The sequence below is a fragment of the Carassius gibelio genome, chromosome B25 (assembly GCF_023724105.1).
Source record: "Carassius gibelio isolate Cgi1373 ecotype wild population from Czech Republic chromosome B25, carGib1.2-hapl.c, whole genome shotgun sequence".
Classification (NCBI taxonomy): Eukaryota; Metazoa; Chordata; class Actinopteri; order Cypriniformes; family Cyprinidae; genus Carassius; species Carassius gibelio.
In genome coordinates this window covers 5,764,827-5,790,635 of record NC_068420.1, presented here as the reverse complement: position 1 = coordinate 5,790,635, position 25,809 = coordinate 5,764,827, and the positions used below count along the sequence as shown (strand labels likewise).

The following is a 25,809-nucleotide window of genomic DNA, read 5'->3' as shown; positions in this document are numbered from 1 at the left end:
CATGGCTCTTTACATTTGACACTTTTATCCAAACGGGGAAAACAAGTGGTTTATATTATATAACTCAAAGTTTAACATTTATAATGTGCTTATATCTTCAAAAGGAGGTTTTGTCAGATTTAGCTAATTTCTAACTAAACAGACCCTGTAAAAACATCACGAGCGAACAAAAAACGATCAAGAAAAACTGTAACAGGTTAATTTTTAATGCCTTAATAAAATGTACAAAAAGTACAAAAAATTATTTTCCATAACTGAACATCAAAATGAAGGTCATTCAGTGTTCCAGAGGTTTCCATCAGCTTTCTGAAACTGCACAAACACACATTATTATTAGTTTACTCATCTAAGTGTACATTAAGGCTGTTTTAAGGTGACATAATGTCTGTGGTATATTTGTAGCAATGGCAAATAAACATTGTATGGGTCAAAATTATAAATTTTTCTTTTATGCCCAAAATCATTAGGATATTAAGTAACGATTATGTTCCATGAAGATATTTTGTACATTTCCTACCCTAAATACATAAAAAATAATACAATAAATACAATATTTATATTTTTTGCACTCTCAGATTCCAGATTTCATTTAGTTGTGTCTCAGCCAAATATTGTCAAAACATAACAAAACATAGGATGAGTTTGTTTCTTTATCAGATTTGGAGAAATGTAGCATTACATCACTTGATCACCAATGGATCCTCTGCAGTGAATGGGTGCCGTCAGAATGAGAGTCCAAATGTTTGCTTTCTTACAAACACAGTTTTTCACTTCACAAGACTGAAGGACTGGAGTAGTGTGTTTTTGTGGATTATTGTGATGTTTTTATCAACTGTTTGAACTCTCATTATGACGGCACCCATTCACTGCAGAGGATCCATTGATGATCAAGTGATATAATGCCACATTTGTACAAATCTGATGAAGAAACAAACTCAGCACGTCCAACTCAAATAGACCCGAATGAGCCGGTTCAACCAATTATCGAAGTTCATGAGGATTACCGAGGACTCAGCAAGAACCGAGTGAGCCGTGGCGAAATAAAGAATTTATATATATATATATATATATATATATATATATATATATATATATATATATATATACATTTTTTATTATTATTATTATTATTGTGCAAAAATTATACACAAATTTGTACAAGCATATACAACTCGCAACAAGTACAAAAACAAATAAACATTCATGAGAATGTGTAAAGTGAAACAATTCATGCCAGGGGTAAAATTACAACAATTTAAAGTAACAAAAAGCTTCATAGGTCTTTCTTGATTTTTTTGTTCTTAATTTTATCTAATTGTTAGAAAAGAAATGCATGGAGAAGTTATTGCTTGATGACGTCAGGAACCGATTAATCGGCTTTTTTAACCGATTCAGTGAGCCGATCTGTCCAAAAAGAACCGTTTCTCGGAAATGAATCGGACTTTGCATCACTACTGTAAATCATTGTAAATTACAATAATATCAATCACGCACGGGAAAGTAGAACAGTTCAAAGTCCCTTCAAAGTTGTTGTCACTTTTTATTTGACTGCGAATGCATTACCACCCCCTACCGGATGATCACATGATCAACAACAATTACAATCTGTGTGCGATTAAAAAAAAAAACTAAATGAATACAAATTTAGCATAATTGCTACACCCAAAACGAAGCTATCTTTTGGAAGAGACTTATTTTCATTTATTTGAATTATTTTGTGAAGCTTTCTTTTGTGAATTTTACTTTTTTTGTTAATGCAACGTTTATTTATTTATTTAAATAAATGTATGTTATATTAGTTATTCTGAATACAATGCGTATTTTAATGTCAGTCATTTGCTGTTACTTGCCAAATTTCATATTCACCAAATCTCTGCACTTTTTTCTTCTTTTTTTTCTCTCTCTCAGTAGATATATTTGTTTTTAACAGTGTCCAAAAACATACAAATTACAAGCATCAAAACAAAACTCCATTCATTTGAACTGTAAAAATAATACATAATGAAGACAAAGCAACACTAGTTTTCCAAGACAGTCTTAATGCACATTATTTAACTTACACATACCTCATTGTCACGTGGTACCACGTATATGTATGCTCACTGTTAGGATGATACGGTTAGGATGGACCAAAATGACAAAGCACATTTCCTGTTGAGAGAATCATAATAAATAAAAACCTACTAAGAGCCAATTAAATTCCGTGTGCAATACTAAAAAAGTGGCCAGTGTTAGAGCAAAATCACAAATAGAAAGCGGTGAAATCAAAAGAATAATGCTACAAACAAAAATATAGAGTAAATCCAACCAAATACAACCTATTTGATAATATAAACACTGTAACTGCAATTAACCTATTTACAATTATTTGCAAAACTCTTATCAATCTAACTTACAGATTTTTAATGCACTTTTTGTTCAATTTTTGACATTTTAAGCAAACAGATATTCATATGACAAACAATGAAAGCTATAAACATTCATACTGATGATTTATGAAGTAAACAAATATATTGTTAAACAGTTATTTGTAATAAATAAAACTTGTTATTGGCAAAAACTTCTGGCTTGGCACACGTTTTATCAGTTTGGCTCTGTTGTTGATGCAGTTAGAAAAGCCATGGAGTAATCTTATTAATATAATTCACATATGTGCATACATATGTCTTTGGCAGTTAAATGGATCAGGATGTAGAAACAGTGATATCTTCAGATTCCCAGAGTCTCTTTGGTCACCTGACATCCGAGCAGGACTTTCCCCTCACACACACACTGCGACAGATCTCCCACTGAAACACACACACACACACACACACTCAAATCATCAGTGTGTGTCAAAGAACTGAAGATATCTGCTGAAACGTCTCTTGATGAACGCTGACTGAATGAATGTGGTCTGGAATGGAGATCTCACCTTTCTGAGAGCCGATCCATGACGCTGCCTTCATGGCCACAAACTGCCACTCCACCTGCTGCTCTATTTTACAGCCGTATAACCAGATCAGAGCCAGGAGAGTGGCCCATACTGACCCATCCACCTGTGTACAAACCATCATCCACTGCATTTGTTACTGGACACTGCACACAATCAGCACTGTCTGATTATTACATCACATCTCTCACCTGTGCTGGTTTCTGATTGGTCAGCTCATCCTCCGTCTTCCCAAACACATCAGCCAGTGTGGAGTCCAGATTCCAGCAGCCGGACGCCTTTTGGAGAGAAACCAGCTGCAGTAACAGGTCCTTCTGGAGCTCAGGAGCAGCTGAACACACACACACACACACACACACACACACAAGAATACAAAAAATAAATTAATAATGATAATAAAATTTATTAAATACCTATAAAACAATGAGAATTTCATGACCTACTACACTTGTCAAATGTGTGTCAAATGTTGTAAAGGAACAACATTTTGTAAAGGAACAACTTCATCAAGGCATTTTAACTTTAACCATAACTTCTGGCCAAAATATGAGTTTATATTCCATAATAAGACTTCCTCCTCCAGTGATAGAGTCCATCACCTGTTGTCCTCTCACATCACAATCCACGAACAAATTTGTTTAAAACTGTTATGGACTTTGGATCTGTGCATACTTCTCTCCTGATTCAGATTAGACGACTTTTAAGACCAGTTGTATTTGAGCCAAAACAAAGGTTTAAAGTTAAAAAGGCCTTTATCACGGGGTTGTCTCTTACTAACACACAGTTTTTCACTTCTCAAGATGTTAATTGATGGACTGGAGTCATGTGGATCACTTATGGATATTTTGTATTTTGTGATGTTTTTATCAGCTGTATGACTCTCATTCTGACGGCACCCATTCACTGCAGAGGATCCATTGGTCATATATATATATATATATATATATATATATATATATATATATATATATATACTGTACATACCATCAATTTTGATTTCAGAGTCTGTTTGTTCAGACTTGGCAGTCGCAGTCTTAGAACCACGGCGGAAAAAATTCTGGACCTCTGTAAATGAAAACAATGATCGTTAACCATGAAGTGATGCTGCAGTAGTGTTTCACAGTTAGTGAACTTTAGTGACGCTGTGTATTCATTGCGTTACTTGTCATGAATCCGATCTTCTGTTCGGGTGCAGTCGCTGAAAAAAAAAAGAAAAGATAGCTCAAATGAAAACGATGTTTTTCTCACTCTATTCAGAACAAGGATTTACAGTAACAGTTTATTTGAGTTGGTTACTTCTCCGTTTTTCCTTCACTATTTAAAAAAATGTAGGCTATTTATATAATTTCACCCTCCGTTAAGCGATCTGTGATATTTTTCAGTCCATCTGAATGGATGTGCAATGCACCTGTATTTAATGTAACAAACTTTAGTTTGAAGCGCACGACTCGCCCTCACATTGTCTTACACACAAGCAGAGAGAGAGAGAGAGAGAAATAGAGAGTGAACTGATGCGCTACATATAAACGATATTCTTAGTTGTAGTTTCCTGTCTAAATAACAGCGTTCCTTTGGAATGCTTCAGCTTTTAAGAACTGCTGGGGATTCTGGTAGTGGGCGGAGCTAATGCACAAACGTCAATCTCATTGGCTAGCACTCATTTATTATCATCCCTGTTTTGATTTCAGCAAATCAGTTCGAGTGAATGCACACAATCTGATTAATATTCATGAATATAGCAGCTCATTAATCTTTAGTGCATTTTATATTGTTTTTATTAGTAAAATTCGTATCATTATTACCTTATCAGTATTTTTGTTATTTTTTTATTTTATTCAGAAACACTGAATGACCATAAAAGCACTACCATTACATTTACATTTAATCATTTAGCAGACGCAGACTACCACCAGTCCAAAAAGGGGTTATATGATGTGATTAAAATGTTTCCTTTCTTATTGGCGTGTTACAAGCTCTTGGTGCATAAAGAAGATCTGTAAAGTGGCAAAGACTAAAGTCTCAAATCCAAAGAGATATTCTTTATAAAAGTTAAGAGTCAACCACACTCCCCTAAAACGGCTCGTTCTAACATGCTCCCACATGTATACATCACTATGTGGGAAGATTTGCATAACCCCAACCAAACATTCACGCAAATAAAGAAGGTGTAACTTTTATTCTCGCTGTTGCCGCCACCGCTGCCATGCTGTGGAGATGCTGTGTGTTTCACTGAGGAAATACATCAACTTCACGCTGTGATTCGCCGGATCGGCTTTCACCATGGACGAACCGGAGTCCAGCCCGGAGTCATCACATATGGTTTCCGCAAGCTCCTTTGTCGAATCCGCCAGCTGCGCCGTTCTCAAGCCCGCGGTGTGTGACGCTGTGTGACGCATTTTATGGAGGACTGTTTCCTGAATATGCAGACTAGCCTACGATAGGTCTGTGCTGAATCTTAAGGCTGTTCTATAAAGTGGAGCAGTTCCAACTTTGCAAGGACAGTCAGGTGCTTCTGACTCACAGCCTGTAAGTACATATACATATTTAAAGAATTTGACACTGATGATTCAAACTAAACGAGTTTTGAGCAGAGTAGAGTAGCACTTGTTTGTCATTTCTCTGGTTTTAATGTTTACGGCACAATCGCAACGCATAAAAAGACAATATAAGTTATTATAATCAGTAATCATGTCCCCACTGGATGCAACAAATGCCTCATTTGTAATGGGTTTCATTGAAAGAAAGTGAAAGTGACGTGACATTCAGCTAAGTATGGTGACCCATACTCAGAATTCGTGCTTTGCATTTTACCCTTCCAAAGTCCACACACACAGCAGTGAACACACACACGCACACACACACACACACACACACACACACGGAGCTGTGGGCAGCCATTTATGCTGCGCGCCTGGGGAGCAGTTGGGGGTTCGGTGCCTTGCTCAAGGGCACCTCAGTCGTGGTGTTGCCGGCCTGAGATTCAAACCCACAACCCTAGGGTTAGGAGTCAAACTCTCTAACCACTAGGCCACGACTTCCCTATTGGTTTTGTTTCATCTTCCCGGGACACGGCATCACAGTATGTTAAGTGGCGTAACATTTCCATGTTGAGGCATTCGGCCAATCGGCCAATCACAATGGATACACTGGATAGCTGGCCAATCACAGCACACCTCGCTTTTCAGACCGATGAGCTTTGTAAAAATCGACACGTTTCAGAAAGGCAGGGCATAGAGGAGAAACAATAATGAACAGTATGTGGAAAATAGTGTGTGTATTTTAACCTTAAACCCCATAAACACATTGCATTACACCAGATACACAAAATAATGTTCTTATTAGCAGCATCATATGATGCCTTTATAATGACTAATATGCATTCATACATGGTTATCAAGTTTTAATTCTAATTACAAAAGTCATATCATTAAATATTACTGATTATCATATTATAATGCTTGACTGACTGATGTTAAGAGTGTACTTCTAGATATTTTTAAAAAATGTGCCATTTTACACAGTTTATATACAGTATCTCAAAACCTGCAATAGTGTAAAAGCCTGATCAAAAGAGTTTAAGCCTGTCTTCTGCTTCATTTTCAAGTCATGTGAAAAGGCCTTTCAGTGATTTATTCTCTACATCTGAGTACGTCTGGTTCTCCTACCTGCTGTTACCCGATTAGACATTTTGAGGACTGTTCGCTCTGTGAACGACATCATCTTTGAGCAGTGAAATGATTGTTCATCTGCATAAATGGTCAAAACATTCAGACATTAATGCATATCAAAAGAAAACAAACACACACACACACACACACATATATATACTGTATAGCAAAACAGCAAACAAACAAGAAAAACTCCTTAAGACTTTGTTCTCTTACCTGCAACGCAATGCCTTGATGATGATAAACGAAACTCGCGGGGTGCTATGTGATCTGAAATAAAATAAAAATTAACACAGAAAAATATCATAAACATTGTCATAATAGTTATTTACGAACCTTAACTTATGATAAGCATGAGTGTGTTTAAAGTTGTAGTGTGAATAATTAAAGACAAGCGCGCAGGTCTACATAGAAATCAAACGATAAAGATGGCTCCAAAGACAACAAGACGCTGTACGTCTTTGCATTGCCTTCCTTCTGATCCTGACATTAGGAAAGAGTTGATGAACTTTCTTTTTAATGAAGCTTCATTTTACAGAAGATTTGTTTACAAACAAGGCATAATTTGACCTGGATTTTCAGAAAGATTTAAACTAAAATACAATGCTGTGCCGACTATATTGGATTCGACAGTAATGTCGCAACACAAGTGTCAGTAACTGTTGCTATTGAACTATTGCTTTTGTCAGTAACGAAGTAAAACCTGAGAAAAGAACTATATAAGTGATAGAATGTGCCAATGAGTGATCATTTGCTGCCATCTAGTGGCTTTATTTGCACTTTCATGGAATGCAGTTTAGATATAGTGTTTTTAACCTTCATAACTGTCTGTTACAGTGTCAGTTTCTGTCCAATCCCCCCCAAAATGTTTACTTTTCTTTAAAGATTTATAGGCTTTTGGGTACACAAGATCAAGACCATTTTACGAAATGGCCCTGTAACTGTCCAAATGCAAATGCTCATAATATTTTTATAATTATTGATCTGTTGAAAAAAAAAAAAAAAAAAAAAGACTAATTCGCAAAGTAGGTTTTTAACATAATTGAGAAAATTAAATGAACAATTTGATTGACAGCAATGGTTCGGAAAACGAGTCGGATGCGGTTTTAATCACTGCGGGTACGGGCGGGTGCGGATTTACAAAATTGGACCCGTGCAGCTCTCTAGTTTAGCCTACATGCCAGGTAACATCAGGGTAATGAGTTGGGCTGGGTATCGATTCAGATGTTCCAGATCGATTCGATATCGATTCACAAGCTCTCAAACCGATTCGATTTCGATTCTCGATTTGATTTCGATTCTCGATTTGATTTCGATTCTCGATTTGATTTTCTATTACAGCTGTAATCGGGCCTTAAAAGTTAAGTCCGACAGATTTCATTCCGAGCCCGACAAGTAAAATTTGATTGACAGCTTTTTAAAAGCCCGAACCCGTTTATGGCCCGACATTATTCAAATGTACGCACACACGCAGCTCTTTTGTCTTTTGTCAAGAATGAGTCATTTATTCATGTTTTAACATAATTTATAAATGACTAACGTAATAGGCCACTTGGAAGTTTGAACAAAGAAATAAAATAAGTCCCCTGTAACATCGTAACATCTCAGCACTCTATAAATAGCCCTAGGTATAGGCTCATTTAGCATATAAATAGGCCAACGCACCAATAAAAAGAAGTCTTTCTTAAAAAATGTAATTAATATAAAATCTAAATTAAGATGGGTAATAATGAAATTAATTAAGATAAAGTCTCTGCCGGATTTGCTTCGCCATAGCAGCTGACATAATTAAAGAATAAGGCCAACATTAGCTTATATAGCCTACATTATGCATTTAAGACTCAATTAATATTTAGTTATTATTTGAAAAACATTTACTCACCAAGATTAGGTAAGGCCTTAGTGTTTTTGTGGAGGAAGATGATTGAAGTACAAGTCTCGCGTGCCGCACGCACATTACGTCACCAATACAAACCAACCTGATTTATAATATTATAGCCTAAATATTATGATATCTAATCGATTAGATTCATTGAAATAAATAAATAATTCTACTAAACCTGATTCTGTCGGGAGCTGAACAATTTTGTGAAATTCGGCTCGATGTAGTAACAGCACAATGAAGTTGCGATTGTAAAGCCTGTGTTATACTTTATGCATTTATACTTCCGAAAGTGCACGCTGATGGTCCGCTCTGCAACAAACATGTGGACAAACAATTGCCCAGAATCGTTGCACATCGCTGTCTTTATATTCTTTATTGACGGATTGCACAGGTTCGATTGGCAATGGGCTTCTTCACACTGCCTGAACATGTGCAATTGTGCTTTTGAAGACTACTGACCACACACACCTGTCCGCGCAGTCGTCTGCTCAGAGCCTCGGCTCTCCGATGGCGATTTTTACGTCACGCCTACCTAGCGGTCCATAGCAGACTCGCGGATGCAGAAAGTATAAGAGGCTTTAAGATGCAGTCTGTAAGACGCGCACGCGAGCTCGACTTGACGCGCGACATTGCAGAAAATGTGCGTTCACAAATGTAGCCTGTGTTCATATCCAAATATGGAAAGCACTTTTGAATTTAATAATATGAGGTTCTCTCCAGAGATGTTTTGCCACATTTCTTCAATAAAGGATGATTGCTGCATAGTATATGGTGTTTCAATTTGCTTGAACTTCTTCAAGTGAGTTGCAATAGTTTTGTGTGTGTGTGTGTTCAGCATATGGTGGGCCGCATTTAAATTTGTGACGGGCCGCGGGTTGAGAACCACTGCTTTAAGCACTGAATGAATGAATGACAGGTTCGTTGGTAACATCGCACAAGGCACATAAGAGGGTGACATCTAGTGGAGAAGATTTGTAATTAGATTAACGCTAATCTTGCGTTCAATGTCTTCGGAAATAAATATGGAAAAAATTCGATTCATGGCCTTTGAGAATCGATTTTGAATCGCCCCATTTAAAAAAACGATTAATCGAAAAATTGATTTTTTTTTAACCCAGCCCTAGTAATGAGCAAAGGATCTTTATGCTTAAATAACAGATTATTGTTTGTCTTACCATAATTTACTTGCATCATGTCAATTTCTGAACAGGAATCTGAAACGCATTTGATTCCACATCTCAGTGTAAACATCAAATAGTAAAGTGAGAGTAAAATTGATTCATACACACACAATGAGAGCACTAACCGTATGTTGGCACTCTTCTCTGCAGCAGGGGTCCTTTCACAGTCTGTCTGCTGTCTTTATTCACAGCAATGAAGGCTGTATGAACACAGCTGACTCCTGCCTGAACACTGAGCTCCACCATCCTGCTCCTGATGCCCTCAACATCTGCAGCTCCGGACCTCTCCTTCTGCTCCAGAGAACGGATCAGGGTCCGAGCCGCCAGCCGGTGAATAGACAACCTGCAGAAACATGGAGGAAATGTGTTGAATTAGATAAACAAAAAGCTGATGTCACTCCAATTCAATTTGTTTCTATAAGTGTTTGTGTGTGTTTACTGTGTTTCCTCAGTTGGTTTGACGCAGAAGTGGAGCTGGTTTGTAACTGGTTGATCTTCAAGACTGTATTTGACTGTCACTGTTCCCTCAGAGCCTCCTGAACTCTATGAAAGAGAAAAGGCAGATATTTAAAATTGAAATGAAAGACACTGGTTTTAATACTGGTTTTTAATTCTCGTTAAAGAAATACAGTACAAGTTTAATAATCTAACCTCTCCTTTAAGCTGGGCATAAATGAGTGTCCTTTGACCCTGGAAGAGCACATTGATGGGTGGAGACAGTGTGTCAACGGTAACATCATCTGGAAGGGTCCAATCCACAGAGATATTAAGCACAGCGGGCTGCAGAGCAAACCTGAGCGACTGCATCACCTGATATAGTTTGAAGAGAAAGAGAAACCATTGAGACATTTGACTAGGAAACATTTGTGTCTGTGAAATCCAGTGGAGAGCTTTACTTTGGGCTGCATGCGGTCGGTGTCTGTGATGAACTGAGCGTGACCAGATCCCTCTCTGGCCATTCCTGTGATGAGGGCGGCACTCGCACCCTCACCAATCCCGAATGAGAAGCACCTGAAGACACGATCAACTCTGTTACTGTTAGTGATGAAGGTATGAATGATGGACAGATCAAACCCAGCAGACCTTTACCTGTGAGAGTGAGCGTGACTTTTCACCAGATCCAGCACCTCTTTAGTGTTAAACACTTCTCCATCAGTGAAGATGAACAGCTGAAGAGAGAAAAACAAAAAAAAACTTTGACTTCACATCGGTACAGAGCGTTGTTCAGGTGCACTGTGAGGTGTTGTACCTGTCTGGGGTGATCAGGGTAACAGGGCTGACTGTAGATGTGTTTTAGAGGCTGTAATATCTCTGTGCCACCCATGTCTGCTTTCATTTCCTTCAATCTCTTCAGAGCCTGATCCATCGTGTCCTGATTGTACTCAACACACTGACTGAAAAGACACAGAAAAATATCTCATGTCCAGTGACTGATTTCAATACTGAATATCTAGATACTAACGGGAAGAAGGACTCAAAAACAGAGCCAAATCCATAGATATTGAAGTAGCATCCCATGGACAGACTCTTCAACAGTAACAGCAGAGTGTCCTACAGAGAGACAAATATTTAAACTCAACATAACTCTATGGACTTTCATAACACACATTCCTGTTGTTAATGTTAAGTCTCTCAAAGGGTCACCAGTGTTTTATTTCTGATTCAAATTAGACCAATCTACATTTTTGTAACTGACCACAAAACGATCAGCTGCCTCCCCCCTGATTGTCATCGTCACCCCGTCCTAAATCGCCGCCCTTCACCAGGCTCCCGGCAGGAGTGGGTGTGTAAGAGAGGAGGGGCACTGGACGAATCAGGGCTGGCGGCGTGTGATGGGGCACACCTGATGTGAATGAAGCCTCATCACCGCCGCTGTTGAAAAGCCTAACAACGCGCCTCTCCTCGAGAGACCGGTCTCTTCCCTGTGCATGCACACTTTTGTGCCACCAGAGAGTTTACACGGCCGACGGGCCAGGATACCGGGCCATCCATCCCCTGCAAGCGCCTCGGCCAATGAGCAGGATGCGGCCACTAGCCCCTCGAGCCCCTTACCTGGACCCTCCTCTACATGAACACTGCCTGACCCACACGAACCCCGCAGCACGACGAGGACACCCGATCCCCTGTTTATTTTGGACACTCTACCCCTTTGGCCACTTTTATTCCCTCCTTTTATTTTCTGTTAAAAAAAGCCTCTCCGAGGCCTGACGCCACGCCCACTGTGTCTGTCGTTTGCTCCTCCCATTACAGATGAATATTAAAGACAAAAATAGATGACTAAGCTTTTAAGACTAGTGTAAGCAGTTCACGCAACAAAATCTAATTGTACACAAGTCATTGGTCATTTTTTCACAATCCCATAAAATCCTGAAACATAAACTCAAAACCAATAATACATTGATATTCTGACATAAAAACATGCTGTTAATGAATCTTAAATCTTACCTTTGCGCTTTCAATTCGATTCTGTGCTTCTTTCCCTTGATGCATCATGTCTCCCATACTGCCTGATCTGTCAATCACAAAAACAAACTCGCCTCGAGATGCCAATGATGACATCACTTCCTCTGGGAACTCTGGGTACAAACTTATCATAACCACTGTATCCCTCATCAGAGAACCTGAAATAAAGACAAAAAGCTGTGTCCCAAATGACAAACTATACACTTATACTGTGCACTGTGTACTCTACCTTTTAGTATATTCATTTTACAAGGTAAATTTGTCATCTAATATCGATGTCTGATACCCCTTACCTGGCGGGGCAGTGGTCACTCCTGCCTCCACTACAGCAGAGGGCTGATGGGTATCCTGATAGTACACAAACAGCTCAACGTCCTTATCAAACATGTGACCAGGACTCAGATTCACCTGCACACACACAAAACTTGCATAACACTGCTCTGCTCACACATCCAGATAAACACATGAAGACACACAGTACCGTGGCCTGAGTGTGATCAGAGTGGAGGAACACTAGAGGATCCAGAGTGCAGTTGGACTCTAGTTTGGAGATGGGCTTTGGAGAGCTCACATGAACACTGAGAGTCAGCGTGTAGGGAACAGCTCCTGATGAAATCTCTGAGACTATACCAGCAGCTGAACCTGACACACACACACACACACACACACACACACACACACACACACACACACACACACAGAGTGTGTCAGCATCAGCTTCTCTGCTCTAATAAAGTGTGTGTCAGAGCTGCTGTAGTACCTGCTGGTGTGTATCGGGGGTTGAGTACAGCCGGCAGACAGAAGCGCAGCGAGTGGTCGTCCTGCACAGCGAGCTCGGTGACGTAGATGATGGTGACAGCAGCGTTCTGACCCGCCGACAGACACCCGACACTCAGTCTGAACACATCAGGACTCTCTGCGCTCTCTTCCAACAGAAACGCCTGCTGACCTGAACTCACAGCGTCATCATACCGATCCCTCGCCTGCAGGATACAGTTTTGTTACGTGATGTACAGTGTAAATATATGCACCTGAGCTGCAGTTTGTATTTGGACTCACGGTTTCTCTGTCCTGCACCTCTGCCACAATCTCCTGCTCTCCGATCTTGGCACTGAAGTGGCAGACAGCAGCATCAGCAGGCAGAGGGAAGACGAACAAGGCCTCCAGGGGGCGCTCTTCCTCATTCACATACTGCAGAGTGGAGGAGACTGTGGCTACATGATCCTGAACCAGAAGCTCCACTGAGATGCTCTTCAGAGGCACTGAGACACACAAACCAACACAACAACATCACAAATACATCTCACATAATAAACTGAATAAAAGAGAACGGTATGTGTGAGATGCCACAGTTGACCGTTGAAAAACTAATTTTCTTATCCTCTGAGAAAAACATAAATTCTGTTAAATACTAAGATGCAATAGTAATACGTCAAAGCATTACAGTTCTCCTACATATTGCAAAAGTTTTAATTTAAGAAACATGTAACAGCAAACAGGTGAATTCATACCCAGGGGCGGCGTTAGGGGTGGGCTAAGGGGGCTGGAGCCCCGAATGTTTTCAGTAAAGCCCTGAATGTTTTTATTACTACCATGCCATCAATGAGTTTTCATGCCCAATAAAGTAATTTATATTAGAATTTAAATAAATAAATAAATAAATAAATATCTCTCGACTCTCACGTCCACAGTGTCTGTAAATTTACCCAAGTAAGTTACACGTTGTCATTCACACCCGACGAAAACCGCCCACTGAGTCTAGTGCTTCTGACTGACATGTAAACTGGCCAACCATCGATGAGCGTCTGTACGATCCAGCCAATGAAATGAGCAGGCGGTTTCTTGGCGTGTAGTATTTTACTAGATCAATTTATTTGAAAATTAAAATGGATATTGCAAAATTCATCTTCTTCAAAAAAGGAAGTAAACCCCCCCAGCCAATAAACACTTGAACGCCAAGATACAACAGCTTCAGGTATCTGTAACTTTTAATCTTATTATATTTCTTTTTCGGTTTTAAATTGTGTCTGATTTAATGTTACATTTTGAACATCTAACAGTTAACGGTTGCGCAGCACAGTCTTTAGGACACAACACACCGCTCTGAACTCCCGAACTGATTCAAATGATTTGCGATCCCCAAACTGACTCAAATGATTCGCGAACCCGCTACGAACTCCCGAGCTGATTCAAATGATTTGCGATTCCCAAACTGACTCAAATGATTCGCGATCCTGCTCCAACTCCCAAACTGGAGTCAGATGACTCAAATGATTCGCGATCCCGCTGCGAACTCCCCAACTGCGGAGTCAATGGACGGGGGCGTGTACAACATGCGTAGCGGGATCGCGAATCATTTGAGTCAGTTCGGGAGTTCGTAGCGGTTCTCCAGTGATTCGCGATCCCGCTACGAACTCCCGAACTGACTCAAATGATTCGCGATCCCGCTACGAACTCCCGAACTGACTCAAATGATTCGCGATCCCCAAATTGACTCAAATGATTCGCGATCCCGCTACGAACTCCCGAACTGATTCAAATGATTCGCGATTCGCTGATGACGTCATTTCCATGGAGGCATGTTGTACACGCCCCCGTCCATTGACTCCGCCCCCACGTCAAAACAGTGCCACAAAGAGAGACGTGCAGAAAAGTGAAGCGCAAAGGAAAAATGGCTTCGCAAGCTCAAACTAGACTGACACGCAAAATAAAAGCAGCATTGCAAATAAATTAATAGATATGACCATGGAAAATATGTATTGCAAAATCATTGCTTTCGCGCTGTTTCATTTGTTTGGCAATTCTTAATTTTTGTTTGCATAAAGCAAATGTATTTTTCTCAATACTTTAAATAAAATGTTTTAAATTTGTTTTTGTTTTTATTGTTTTTGTATATTTTAAACAAGGTAAATCTTTCTTATTTATTAAAATAAAAAAGTCACATACATGGATTTTTCTGGGCCAAGCCCCTGATCTCCTAACACCCCTGTTCATACCTGGTTCATTTTTCTCAGTCACAAGACCGTAGATCTCCATTCTACTTTGTTAGATGAAATGCTGAATTTACTTCAAATCGAAATTGAAACTCAGGTCCTCACAGATCGACACGAAATTAATAAATCCGTGTTTCCAGCGTTTCTTATGCGGTCAAAGTCGCTGAATCACCGTTGAGTCAAAGAATCAACAGTACAGTGACGTCATACCTCATGAATATTAATAAAGTTGTAAGGGAAGTGGCGTGGCCACGTTTGATTCATGAATATTAATTTACTTATGTTCGGAACCGCGGTTCTCGGAGTATGCAGTGTTTTCATCTTGTTTAAGCATCAAAAGCCGAATGGGTAATTAGTTGATTAAGGACATTTATTATTTCCTCTCGCTTTTTCGAAAAATAATCATTCTAATTCTAATGAAAAATACTAATTTAACGTAATTACTATGGTAAAGTACTTGAATAATTTTTTTGTGGTAGTTCTATAGTTGCTGTGGTAATATAACAACTAGTAATATAAACAAATTACTTTACACAATACTGTACTATGTTTTCTTCAACTATAGGGTATATTATACTACAATACATTACAATTTACTATGTAATAAAAACTAAAGTATATACAACAGTATTTATTACAGTTCACTATAGTTCATACTCCAGTATGCAGCAACTTTCATTAAAGTGTTTTAAATACTATAATATATACAGTATAATACAATTTACTATAGTATGTTTCAAAAACACTATAGTATTTACTATAAATTACTACATTATTTTTTTTTTCATGTTATACTTTAGAAACATTTCTATAACATCTCCTTGCTTTTTTCTAATTTTAACCGTCTCGTTGAAAACCATATTTAACTCTCTAAACATTATTCTGCTGCTGTGTGAAAGTATCTTCAGTGATTGAGGACCAACAGCTTTAATAACTCACGGACAGACAAAAACCAGGAGTAGAAAGTGGTTTAAAAAACATAAATTTTATTCAAAATTATTTTAGATTTCAAAACAGTAAAAATAAAGAAGAGTTTTTATATGTGACCTGTTCCTTTGAAATGATTATCTTGGAAACATATTGTTATAAATAGTGTAGAGTGGAGGGAAACACCCCCTTGGTACAAATAATTTTTGTTAAAAATCTAATTACATGAACACTAATAATTGGTCATTATCACTAAAAAGAAAAAAGAAAAACTACTCTAGACACATTGAACTTTTGTTTCACAGAAAAATATGACACAGCTCCACTCTACCCTGTCTATATACATTTTTTTACCTTAGTAGATAAAACGCGAATGGTGCAGGTCACTCATATTTAGAATTTACTGTAGATTTGAGCACATAAAAATTGACTACATTTTATGAAACAAGTAACGATAAAGATTAACGATAAATGTAATAGTATCTGTTCTTTGGTCTTCTGATGGATCAGGATGTAGAAACAGTGATATCTTCAGATTCCCAGAGTCTCTTTGGTCACCTGACATCCGAGCAGGACATTCCCCTCACACACACACTGAGACAGATCTCCCACTGAAACACACACACACACACACTCAAATCATCAGTGTGTGTCAAAGAACTGAAGATATCTGCTGAAACGTCTCTTGATGAACGCTGACTGAATGAATGTGGCCTGGAATGGAGATCTCACCTTTCTGAGAGCCGATCCATGACGCTGCCTTCATGGCCACAAACTGCCACTCCACCTGCTGCTCTATTTTACAGCCGTATAACCAGATCAGAGCCAGGAGAGTGGCCCATACTGACCCATCCACCTGTGTACAAACCATCATCCACTGCATTTGTTACTGGACACTGCACACAATCAGCACTGTCTGATTATTACATCACATCTCTCACCTGTGCTGGTTTCTGATTGGTCAGCTCATCCTCCGTCTTCCCAAACACATCAGCCAGTGTGGAGTCCAGATCCCAGCAGCCGGACGCCTTTTGGAGAGAAACCAGCTGCAGTAACAGGTCCTTCTGGAGCTCAGGAGCAGCTGAACAGATCAATTTGCATGTTTACTGAAATAACCGTTTTACTGCTCAAAGTGCAATTAAATGCAGCTGTCTCAATTATTTTTCATGGAGTAATGCTTCTCATTTATTTGTTTTTTAAAAAATAGCAGGTAGTTTTAAAGGAATAGTTAATCCAAAAAAATAAATAGCTGAGAATGTACTCACCCTCAGCTTGTTTAAGATGTAGACGAGTTTGATTCTCTGTGGGAGCAGACATGGAACACAGCACAGGCTTCTTAGAACCACGGCGGAACAAATTCTGGATCTCTGCAATTGACAACAATTATCGTTAACCATGCTGCATTTGTGTTGCACGTTTAGTGAGATTAAGTGATGCTGTGTATTCATTGTGTTACTTGTCATGAATCCGAACTTCTTTTTGGGTTCACTCACTAAAAAAAAGGAAGAAAGAAAAGATCTCTAAAATGGAAACTGATTTTCTTTTCTTGCTTAAAGATTAACCGTAACAACAGACAGAACATTCCCACAGAAATGAACACATTATGGCTGCAACAATCATATTTTTATGTATCTTAAAACCTGCAGCTGTGTTAATTCCTGTTTAAATGAATTTAAGCCTTTAGTGTGACAAAAGTTCAAGATCAAATCAAATTTTGACTTGTAGTGCGTGTCATGCCATATAATAACAGACTGATGTTTTTCTTACCATATGCTGCCAGGGAACATTTTAGAAGTAAATCTGAAAAACATTAGATGATTTATTTTAGGTGAACACATCAAATGTAAACATCAAATAGTCAAGTGACAGTAAAAGTGATTTATACACACACACACAAACACACACACACACAATCAGAGCACAATTTGCACGTTCACTGAAATAACCATTTTACCGGTGAGAAAGTGCAATTAAATGCAGCTGTCTCAATTATTTATCAAGGAGGAATGCTTCTCATTTATTAGTTTTTTTTTAAAGAATAGCATGTAGCTATATTTAACCCATTTTACAGGTTTACATGCAAAATCAATAACCCGACAACGCAAGTAAACCGTGTTTACAAAACACCCTGCGGTCACTAGTTAGATATAACCTTTAACAAAGTGACACAATTAAACATTTTTCCAGGGAAAATAATTTCTTTATGCCTTTAAATGGCTTGAATACAACTCTACACCCCTTACATCATTTACTTTATTTATTTAGTAAAGCTATTTCAAAGCATATTTTTGACACCCTTCGGTAGACTGCCGTTTTAAGGAGAAATGCTTAGTAATGGTGTTGACTGATGATTTTGCATATGGTTTGTCTAAAAACACTAGAAAGACATGTAAATAATGTTAAAACTTTATTTTCAAATACGTATCTCGAAATGTCAAAAGGAAACCTGCACAGACTCATTCTCCTCACAAATTTATATGACTCTACCAGTTGTCCTAAGACTGCATGGGACTATATTTTTTTTATATTTTTATACAATTTATTGAGTCAAAAAAGAGTGGGTAGTTTGAGATATATTTCCTCCTCTCCTGCTGCTAAACACTTGCTGTGGCTGAATGTGCTTCAATTTGCCACAAGGAGGCTTTGTGATGAAATAACAGATTGTTGTCTTACCACAGTCTGCTTGCATCAGGGCATCTGAAACACATTTGATTCCACATCTCAGTGTAAACATCAAATAGTAAAGTGAGAGTAAAAGTGATTCATACACACACAATGAGAGCACTAACCGTATGTTGGCACTCTTCTCTGCAGCAGGGGTCCTTTCACAGTCTGTCTGCTGTCTTTATTCACAGCAATGAAGGCTGTATGAACACAGCTGACTCCTGCCTGAACACTGAGCTCCACCATCCTGCTCCTGATGCCCTCAACATCTGCAGCTCCAGACCTCTCCTCCTGCTCCAGAGAACGGATCAGGGTCCGAGCAGCCAGCCGGTGAATAGACAACCTGCAGAAACATGGAGGAAATGTGTTGAATTAGATAAACAAAAAGCTGATGTCACTCCAATTCAGTGCGTTTGTGTGTGTTTACTGTGTTTCTTCAGTTGGTTTGAGGCAGAAGTGGAGCTGGTTTGTAACTGGTTGATCTTCAAGACTGTATTTGACTGTCACTGTTCCCTCAGAGCCTCCTGAACTCTATGAAAGAGAAAAGGCAGATATTTTAAATCGAAATGAAAGACACTGGTTTTAAATTCTCATTAAAGAAATACAAGTTTAATAATCTCACCTCTCCTTTAAGCTGGGAATAAATGAGTGTCCTTTGACCCTGGAAGAGCACATTGATGGGTGGAGACAGTGTGTCAACAGTAACATCATCTGGAAGGGTCCAATCCACAGAGATATTAAGCACAGCGGGCTGCAGAGCAAACCTGAGCGACTGCATCACCTGATATAGTTTGAAGAGAAAGAGAAACCATTGAGACATTTGACTAGGAAACATTTGTGTCTGTGAAATCCAGTGGAGAGCTTTACTTTGGGCTGCATGCGGTCGGTGTCTGTGATGAACTGAGCGTGACCAGATCCCTCTCTGGCCATTCCTGTGATGAGGGCGGCACTCGCACCCTCACCAATCCCGAATGAGAAACACCTGAAGACACGATCAACTCTGTTACTGTTAGTGATGAAGATATGAATGATGGACAGATCAAACCCAGCAGACCTTTACCTGTGAGAGTGAGCGTGACTTTTCACCAGATCCAGCACCTCTTTAGTGTTTCCCACTTCTCCGTCAGTGAAGATGAACAGCTGAAGAGAAAGCAATAATTTATACCAGAATGGGCAGACTATAGTTCACAGGTTGCCAGACTTCAAGTCAAACCAATTGATCAAATCTTTAAATATTCTGTTTTTAGATATTTTAAATAATTTACCCAGAGATATATTGGCTTCTAGCAACCCTGCACTCAGCATCTACATTCCAAATTTACATTGTTCTACCAATAAATATTATTCTGTAAAATTACTGTGTTTCCTTTATCTGTCACTCTACTTCTGTGTAAACTAACTTGGAAGTTTTTAGAATTGCGTGGAAAAACAGTATGTCCATCTATAGACAGGCTCTAAAAACTGCCAGGGCCGAGCATATCCACAAACTCATTGAAAATAACCAAAACAATCCAAGGTTTTTATTTAGCACAGTGGCTAAGTTAACAAATTACCAGACGCCACCTGATTCAAATATTCCATCAACGTTTAATAGTAATGACTTTATGAGTAAAATATGGAGTTATCTAATCTAACTGGGGAAGTCGTGGCCTAATGGTTAGAGGGTTGGACTCCCAATCGAAGGGTTGTGAGTTCTAGTCTCGGGCCAGACGGAATTGTGGGTGGGGGGAGTGCATGTACAGCTCTCTCTCCACCTTCAATACCACGACTTAGGTGCCCTTGAGCAAGGCATCGAACCCCCAACTGCTCCCCGGGCGCCGCAGCATAAATGGCTGCCCACTGCTCCGGGTGTGTGCTCACAGTGTGTGTGTGTGTGTGTGTGTTCACTGCTCTGTGTGTGTGCATTTCGGATGGGTTAAATGCAGAGCACAAATTCTGAGTATGGGTCACCATACTTGGCTGAATGAATGTCACTTCAATTTCTTCACTGATAAAATAGATAACATCAGAAATACAATAACAAATGTAGATTCTAAAGTGTTTAATACTTCAGTTTCATCCATCGCACCCAAAGATAAACTGCAGCGCTTTACAAATATAGGACAGGAAGAGCTAAATAAACGTATCACTGTATCTAAACCAACAAGATGTTTATTAGATCCTGTAAATTACTGAAAGAGTTGTTACCTATAGCCGAAGAAACGCTTCTCAACATTATTAACTTGTCGTTATCTTTAGGTCACGTCCCAAAATCATTCAAGTTGGCGGTTATTAAGTCTCTTATAAAAAACCACAACTACTGTAGATCCTAGTGAACTGGCAAATTGTAGGCCCATTTCAAATCTTCAGTTTATTTCTAACATTTTAGAAAAAGTTGTATCTGCTCAATTGTGCTCCTTCCTGCAAAAGAAAATTATCTGTATGAAGAATTTCAGTCAGGTTTCAGGCCCCACCATAGCACAGAAACTGCATTTGGTAAAATTACAAATGACTTGCAAAAAGACTGCATCTCATTTCTAGTTTTACTTGATCTTAGTGCTGCGTTCGACACCATAGATCATGACATACTCATAGATCGATTACAAAACTATACAGGTATTCAAGGGCAGGCTCTAAGATGGTTTAGATCCTTCCTGTCCGATCGCTACCATTTTGTTTATTTAAATGGGGAGTCATCTCATTTATCAGCAGTAAAATATGGAGTGCCACAAGGATATGTCCTAGGTCTTCTTCTATTTTCAATATAAATGTTGACCCTTGGTAATATTATTAGAAAATACGGGATTAGTTTCCACTGTTATGCTGATGATACTCAGCTATATATCTCAACAGGACCAGATGAAACTTCTAAATTATCTAATCTAACAGAGTGTGTTAAAAATTTAAAATATTGGATAACCAATAATTTTTTTCCTATTAAATTCAGATAAGACAGGAATATTACTTATTGGACCAAAAAACAGTACACAGAATCTAGTAGACTACAGTTTGCAACTAGATGGATGTACTGTTACTTCCTCTACAGTCAAAAATCTGTGTTATATTAGACAGCAATTTGTCTTTTGAAAACCATATTTCCCATGTTACAAAAACTGCATTCTTCCATCTTAGAAACATTGCCAAGCTATGAAATATGTTACCTGTTTCTGATGCAGAAAAGCTAGTTCATGCATTCATGACCTCTAGACTGGACTATTGTAATGCACTTCTAGGTGGTTGTCCTGCATCTTCAATAAACAAGCTACAGGTAGTACAAAATGCAGCAGCTAGAGTCCTTACCAGGTCAAGAAAATATGATCATATTATCCCAATTTTACAGTCTCTGCACTGGCTACCTATTAAGCTCTGTATCAGTTACAAATTATAATTACTTACCTATAAGGCCCTAAATGGTTTAGCTCCTGCGTACCTAACTAGCCTTCTACCACGTTACAACCCATCACGCACCCTAAGGTCACAAAACGCTGGACTTTTGGTAGTTCCTAGGATAGCAAAGTCCACTAAAGGAGGTAGAGCTTTATTTCGCATTTGGCTCCCAAACTCTGGAATAGCCTTCCTGATAATGTTCGGGGTTCAGACACACTCTCTCTGTTTAAATCTAGATTAAAAACACATATCTTTCGCCAAGCATTCGAATAATGCATCTCATAATTTGTGACTGCAGTTGTATCTGATCAAATAAGCATTCTTATTCTTTAGCTTGGGTAAAACTAATTAATTTTACTTTGTTGGAACAGCAGCTACGCTAATGATATGTGTTTCTCTGTTTTGCCACGTAACTAGGATTTACACAAGCTCCAGTCTGGATCCAATACACCTGAGAAGAGATGATGTCATCCCCTCAAAGGACCTCAGATGATGCTAACCCTGAAACAACATACAGAACTAACAAATATTGCTACTTACTATGCAGTAACATAATAATTTATTTTAATAGTGCTCATCGTCTGGTTGACTATGTCTTGTATACATTTGTAAGAATATTCCTGTCATTTGCACACAAACTGATCACCATTTATAAGCTACTACTAAATATTGTAGAAACATAATTTTCTGTAAAGTTGCTTTGCAATGATTTGTATCGTAAAAAGCGCTATACAAATAAAGTTGAATTGAATAGAATTGTGTAATGTGCATGTGTGTTCAAAATAGTTTTGAAGTTTGACAATGACTCACTTCCTGTTAAGACAAGCTGTACATAATGTCATTAATTACAATAAACAATTCAGGTGCACAGTGAGGTGTTGTACCTGTCTGGGGTGATCAGGGTAACAGGGCTGACTGTAGATGTGTTTTAGAGGCTGTAATATCTCTGTGCCGCCCATGTCTGCTTTCATTTCCTTCACTCTCTTCAGAGCCTGATCCATTGTGTCCTGACTGTACTCAACACTCTGACTGAAAAGACACAGAAAAATATCTCATGTCCAGTGGCTCATTTCAATACTGATGTCTATGAATGAAGATCTAGATACTAACGGGAAGAAAGACTCAAAATCAGAGCCAAATCCATAGATATTGAAGTAGCATCCCATGGGCAGACTCTTCAACAGTAACAGCAGAGTGTCCTACAGAGAGACATGGACAGATATTCAAGTGTGTCTCATCTGAATATACGTCAACAGAGTCAAAAGCATAAATTAAATCTTACCTTTGCGCTTTCTATGCGCATCTGTGCTTCTTTCCCTCGATGCATCATGCTGCCCATACTGCCTGATCTGTCAATCACAAAAACAAACTCGCCTCGAGATGCCAATGATGACATCACTTCCTCTGGGAACTCTGGGTACAAACTTATCATTACTACTGTATCCCTCATCAGAGAACCTGAAAAATAGAGAAAGAGTCAGTGAAATATCGATTATTCATTCCCATAATGCCAGTGATCTGCAGGTCTTACCTGGCGGGGCAGTGGTCACTCCTGCCTCCACTACAGCAGAGGGCTGATGGGTATCCTGATAGTACACAAACAGCTCAACGTCCTTATCAAACATGTGACCAGGACTCAGATTCACCTGCACACACACACAACACATGCATAAAACTGCTCTGCTCACACATCCAGATAAACACATGAAGACACACAGTACCGTGGCCTGAGTGTGATCAGAGTGGAGGAACACTAGAGGATCCAGAGTGCAGTTGGACTCTAGTTTGGAGATGGGCTTTGGAGAGCTCACATGAACACTGAGAGTCAGCGTGTAGGGAACAGCTCCTGATGAAATCTCTGAGACTATACCAGCAGCTGAACCTGACACACACACACACACACACACACACACACACACACACACACACACACACACACACACACACACACACACACACAGAGTGTGTCAGCATCAGCTTCTCTGCTCTAATAAAGTGTGTGTCAGAGCTGCTGTAGTACCTGCTGGTGTGTATCGGGGGTTGAGTACAGCCGGCAGACAGAAGTGCAGCGAGTGGTCGTCCTGCACAGCGAGCTCGGTGACGTAGATGATGGTGACAGCAGCGTTCTGACCCGCCGACAGACACCCGACACTCAGTCTGAACACATCAGGACTCTCTGCGCTCTCTTCCAACAGAAACGCCTGCTGACCTGAACTCACAGCATCATCATACCGATCCCTCGCCTGCAGGATACAGTTTTGTTACGTGATGTACAGTGTAAATATATGCAACTGAGCTGCAGTTTGTATTTGGACTCACTGTTTCTCTGTCCTGCACCTCTGCCACAATCTCCTGCTCTCCGATCTTGGCACTGAAGTGGCAGACAGCAGCATCAGCAGGCAGAGGGAAGACGAACAAGGCCTCCAGGGGGCGCTCTTCCTCATTCACATACTGCAGAGTGGAGGAGACTGTGGCTACATGATCCTGAACCAGAAGCTCCACTGAGATGCTCTTCAGAGGCACTGAGACACACAAACCAACACAACAACTTCACAAATACAGAAGAACAACATCACAAATACAGAAGAATAACATCCAAAATAAACTTTCTGACCCTTCCAAATCACAAATATATTTGTGGATGAGCTTGAATTCAAAGATGAACAGCGATTTATGAAGTGGGATGCATTTAGGAACATTTCTGAGCAGAGGTTCAGTCGTTAATTGGTAGACAGGAGCCACCAGACATTTAGGCAACTAAAGAATGAAGACAGATTTACTAATTCGCCATAGTTAATTAAACTCTCGCATTATTGGAAAAAACGAGAACGTATTGATATAATTGACATTTACGAGTTTAAGAAAAACAAAACAGTAGGAGACTTAACCCCTTAATGGCATATCGTTTAAAAATTGGTTAGCCTACTAATGGATTAAATACTGAGACAAATCGCGTGTAAAACACCTACAATGTTAAAAAAAAAAAAAAGAGTTTATATTCAGATAGTATGTAACATTACACGTAGAATGTGAACAGGTGAATTCATACCTGGTTTATTTTTCTCAGTCACAAGTCCGCAGATCTCCATTCTCACGATCCGTCTGTTTACTTCAAATCGAAACTGAAACTCAAACACTGAACCTGCTGCCTTGAAAACGTACTTAAATCTTTACAGACTGACTCATTTAACGATTAAGTCCGTGTAATTTTAAAGTTTACAATGATGTCAAAAGTCGAAGTCGCTCAATCAGCTCTCCGTTATCAGTCAGAAGACCAATAGTAGACAGTGAAGTCATGCCTCATTAATATTAATTGTTTTGTGCGCAGACTTGCCACGAATTGTGCCCACGTTTGAGTCATGAATATTAATTAGGCTCTGTTCGGAAGCTCTGCACTGATTTGATCGCTTATATGAATCAATGCAACTTCCGCGTGGATGTTTCTTAGATCATGGGATTTTCCTCTCAATGCAAGTATTGAAATGTTGAAATAATGGGGTTTTTTTAAATGTTGAAAACCGTATTATGTACTTTGTGAAAGTATCGTCAGTGTACAGCTTTAGTAAATCACTGACACAACTAACAAAAGTTTTAATTAAAAAAAAAACTTTAATTCAAAACAAAAGCTGAAAAGTATTATGTGAGACCTGCTTCATTTAAATGATTATACCTTGGAGACATTTTACATTATATATTAAGAAAACCATTTTATGACTGTTTTTTTTTTATT

The 25,809-nt window shown here is 39.0% G+C and overlaps 2 protein-coding genes across 5 annotated transcripts; both read right to left on the bottom strand.

Annotated features, from left to right (window-relative positions):
• Positions 1-185: 185 nt before the first annotated feature.
• Positions 186-24,835, bottom strand: LOC128014520 (von Willebrand factor A domain-containing protein 5A-like). Of its 4 annotated transcripts, none has more exons than XR_008183568.1 (23): positions 24,694-24,835; positions 13,189-13,391; positions 12,890-13,112; positions 12,611-12,771; positions 12,423-12,537; positions 12,112-12,287; positions 11,129-11,217; positions 10,916-11,060; positions 10,756-10,835; positions 10,563-10,677; positions 10,318-10,476; positions 10,106-10,209; positions 9,792-10,009; positions 9,661-9,699; positions 6,817-6,870; positions 6,598-6,678; positions 4,095-4,130; positions 3,917-3,997; positions 3,124-3,263; positions 2,915-3,038; positions 2,661-2,789; positions 2,067-2,151; positions 186-312 (listed from the first exon to the last, which is right to left on the bottom strand). XR_008183568.1 is itself a non-coding variant. In XM_052598146.1 (23 exons), the coding sequence occupies exons 1-22, from the start codon at positions 24,776-24,778 to the stop codon at positions 2,074-2,076; spliced, it is 2,559 nt and encodes an 852-aa protein (XP_052454106.1). In that variant the 5' UTR covers positions 24,779-24,835; the 3' UTR covers positions 186-312; positions 2,067-2,073. The 4 variants fall into 4 exon arrangements, 3 of the variants coding, with proteins under 3 accessions (XP_052454106.1, XP_052454107.1, XP_052454108.1); XM_052598146.1 differs by having other exon boundaries at positions 2,737-2,789; XM_052598147.1 differs by lacking the exon at positions 24,694-24,835 and adding an exon at positions 15,126-15,269 and having other exon boundaries at positions 2,737-2,789.
• LOC128014525 (von Willebrand factor A domain-containing protein 5A) lies at positions 16,089-25,433 on the bottom strand. Its single transcript, XM_052598157.1, has 20 exons — positions 25,129-25,433; positions 24,399-24,601; positions 24,100-24,322; positions 23,801-23,961; positions 23,611-23,725; positions 23,362-23,537; positions 23,190-23,278; positions 22,964-23,108; positions 19,774-19,853; positions 19,581-19,695; positions 19,336-19,494; positions 19,141-19,244; positions 18,839-19,056; positions 18,723-18,746; positions 17,817-17,849; positions 17,506-17,541; positions 17,315-17,416; positions 16,991-17,130; positions 16,782-16,905; positions 16,089-16,660 (listed from the first exon to the last, which is right to left on the bottom strand). Exons 1-20 carry the CDS (start codon positions 25,166-25,168, stop codon positions 16,581-16,583), a joined length of 2,367 nt encoding a protein of 788 aa, XP_052454117.1. The 5' UTR covers positions 25,169-25,433; the 3' UTR covers positions 16,089-16,580.
• Positions 25,434-25,809: the final 376 nt, after the last annotated feature.

Bases quoted from the DNA above. Each gene is read 5' to 3' on its own strand.
- LOC128014520 (XM_052598146.1), bottom strand. From the start codon at position 24,778: ATGTTCCTAAATGCATCCCACTTCATAAATCGCTGTTCATCTTTGAAT. The intron at 11,218-12,111 runs GTAAGATTTAAG...GTCTCTCTGTAG, and splicing joins ATCGAATTGAAAGCGCAAAG to GACACTCTGCTGTTACTGTT. The intron at 10,678-10,755 runs GTAAAGGTCTGC...TCGTGTCTTCAG, and splicing joins AGTCACGCTCACTCTCACAG to GTGCTTCTCATTCGGGATTG.
- LOC128014525 (XM_052598157.1), bottom strand. From the start codon at position 25,168: ATGGAGATCTGCGGACTTGTGACTGAGAAAAATAAACCAG. The intron at 18,747-18,838 runs GTTAGTGCTCTC...AATGTGTTTCAG, and splicing joins GAGAAGAGTGCCAACATACG to ATGCCCTGATGCAAGCAGAC. The intron at 16,906-16,990 runs GTGAGAGATGTG...GTTTGTACACAG, and splicing joins CCAATCAGAAACCAGCACAG to GTGGATGGGTCAGTATGGGC.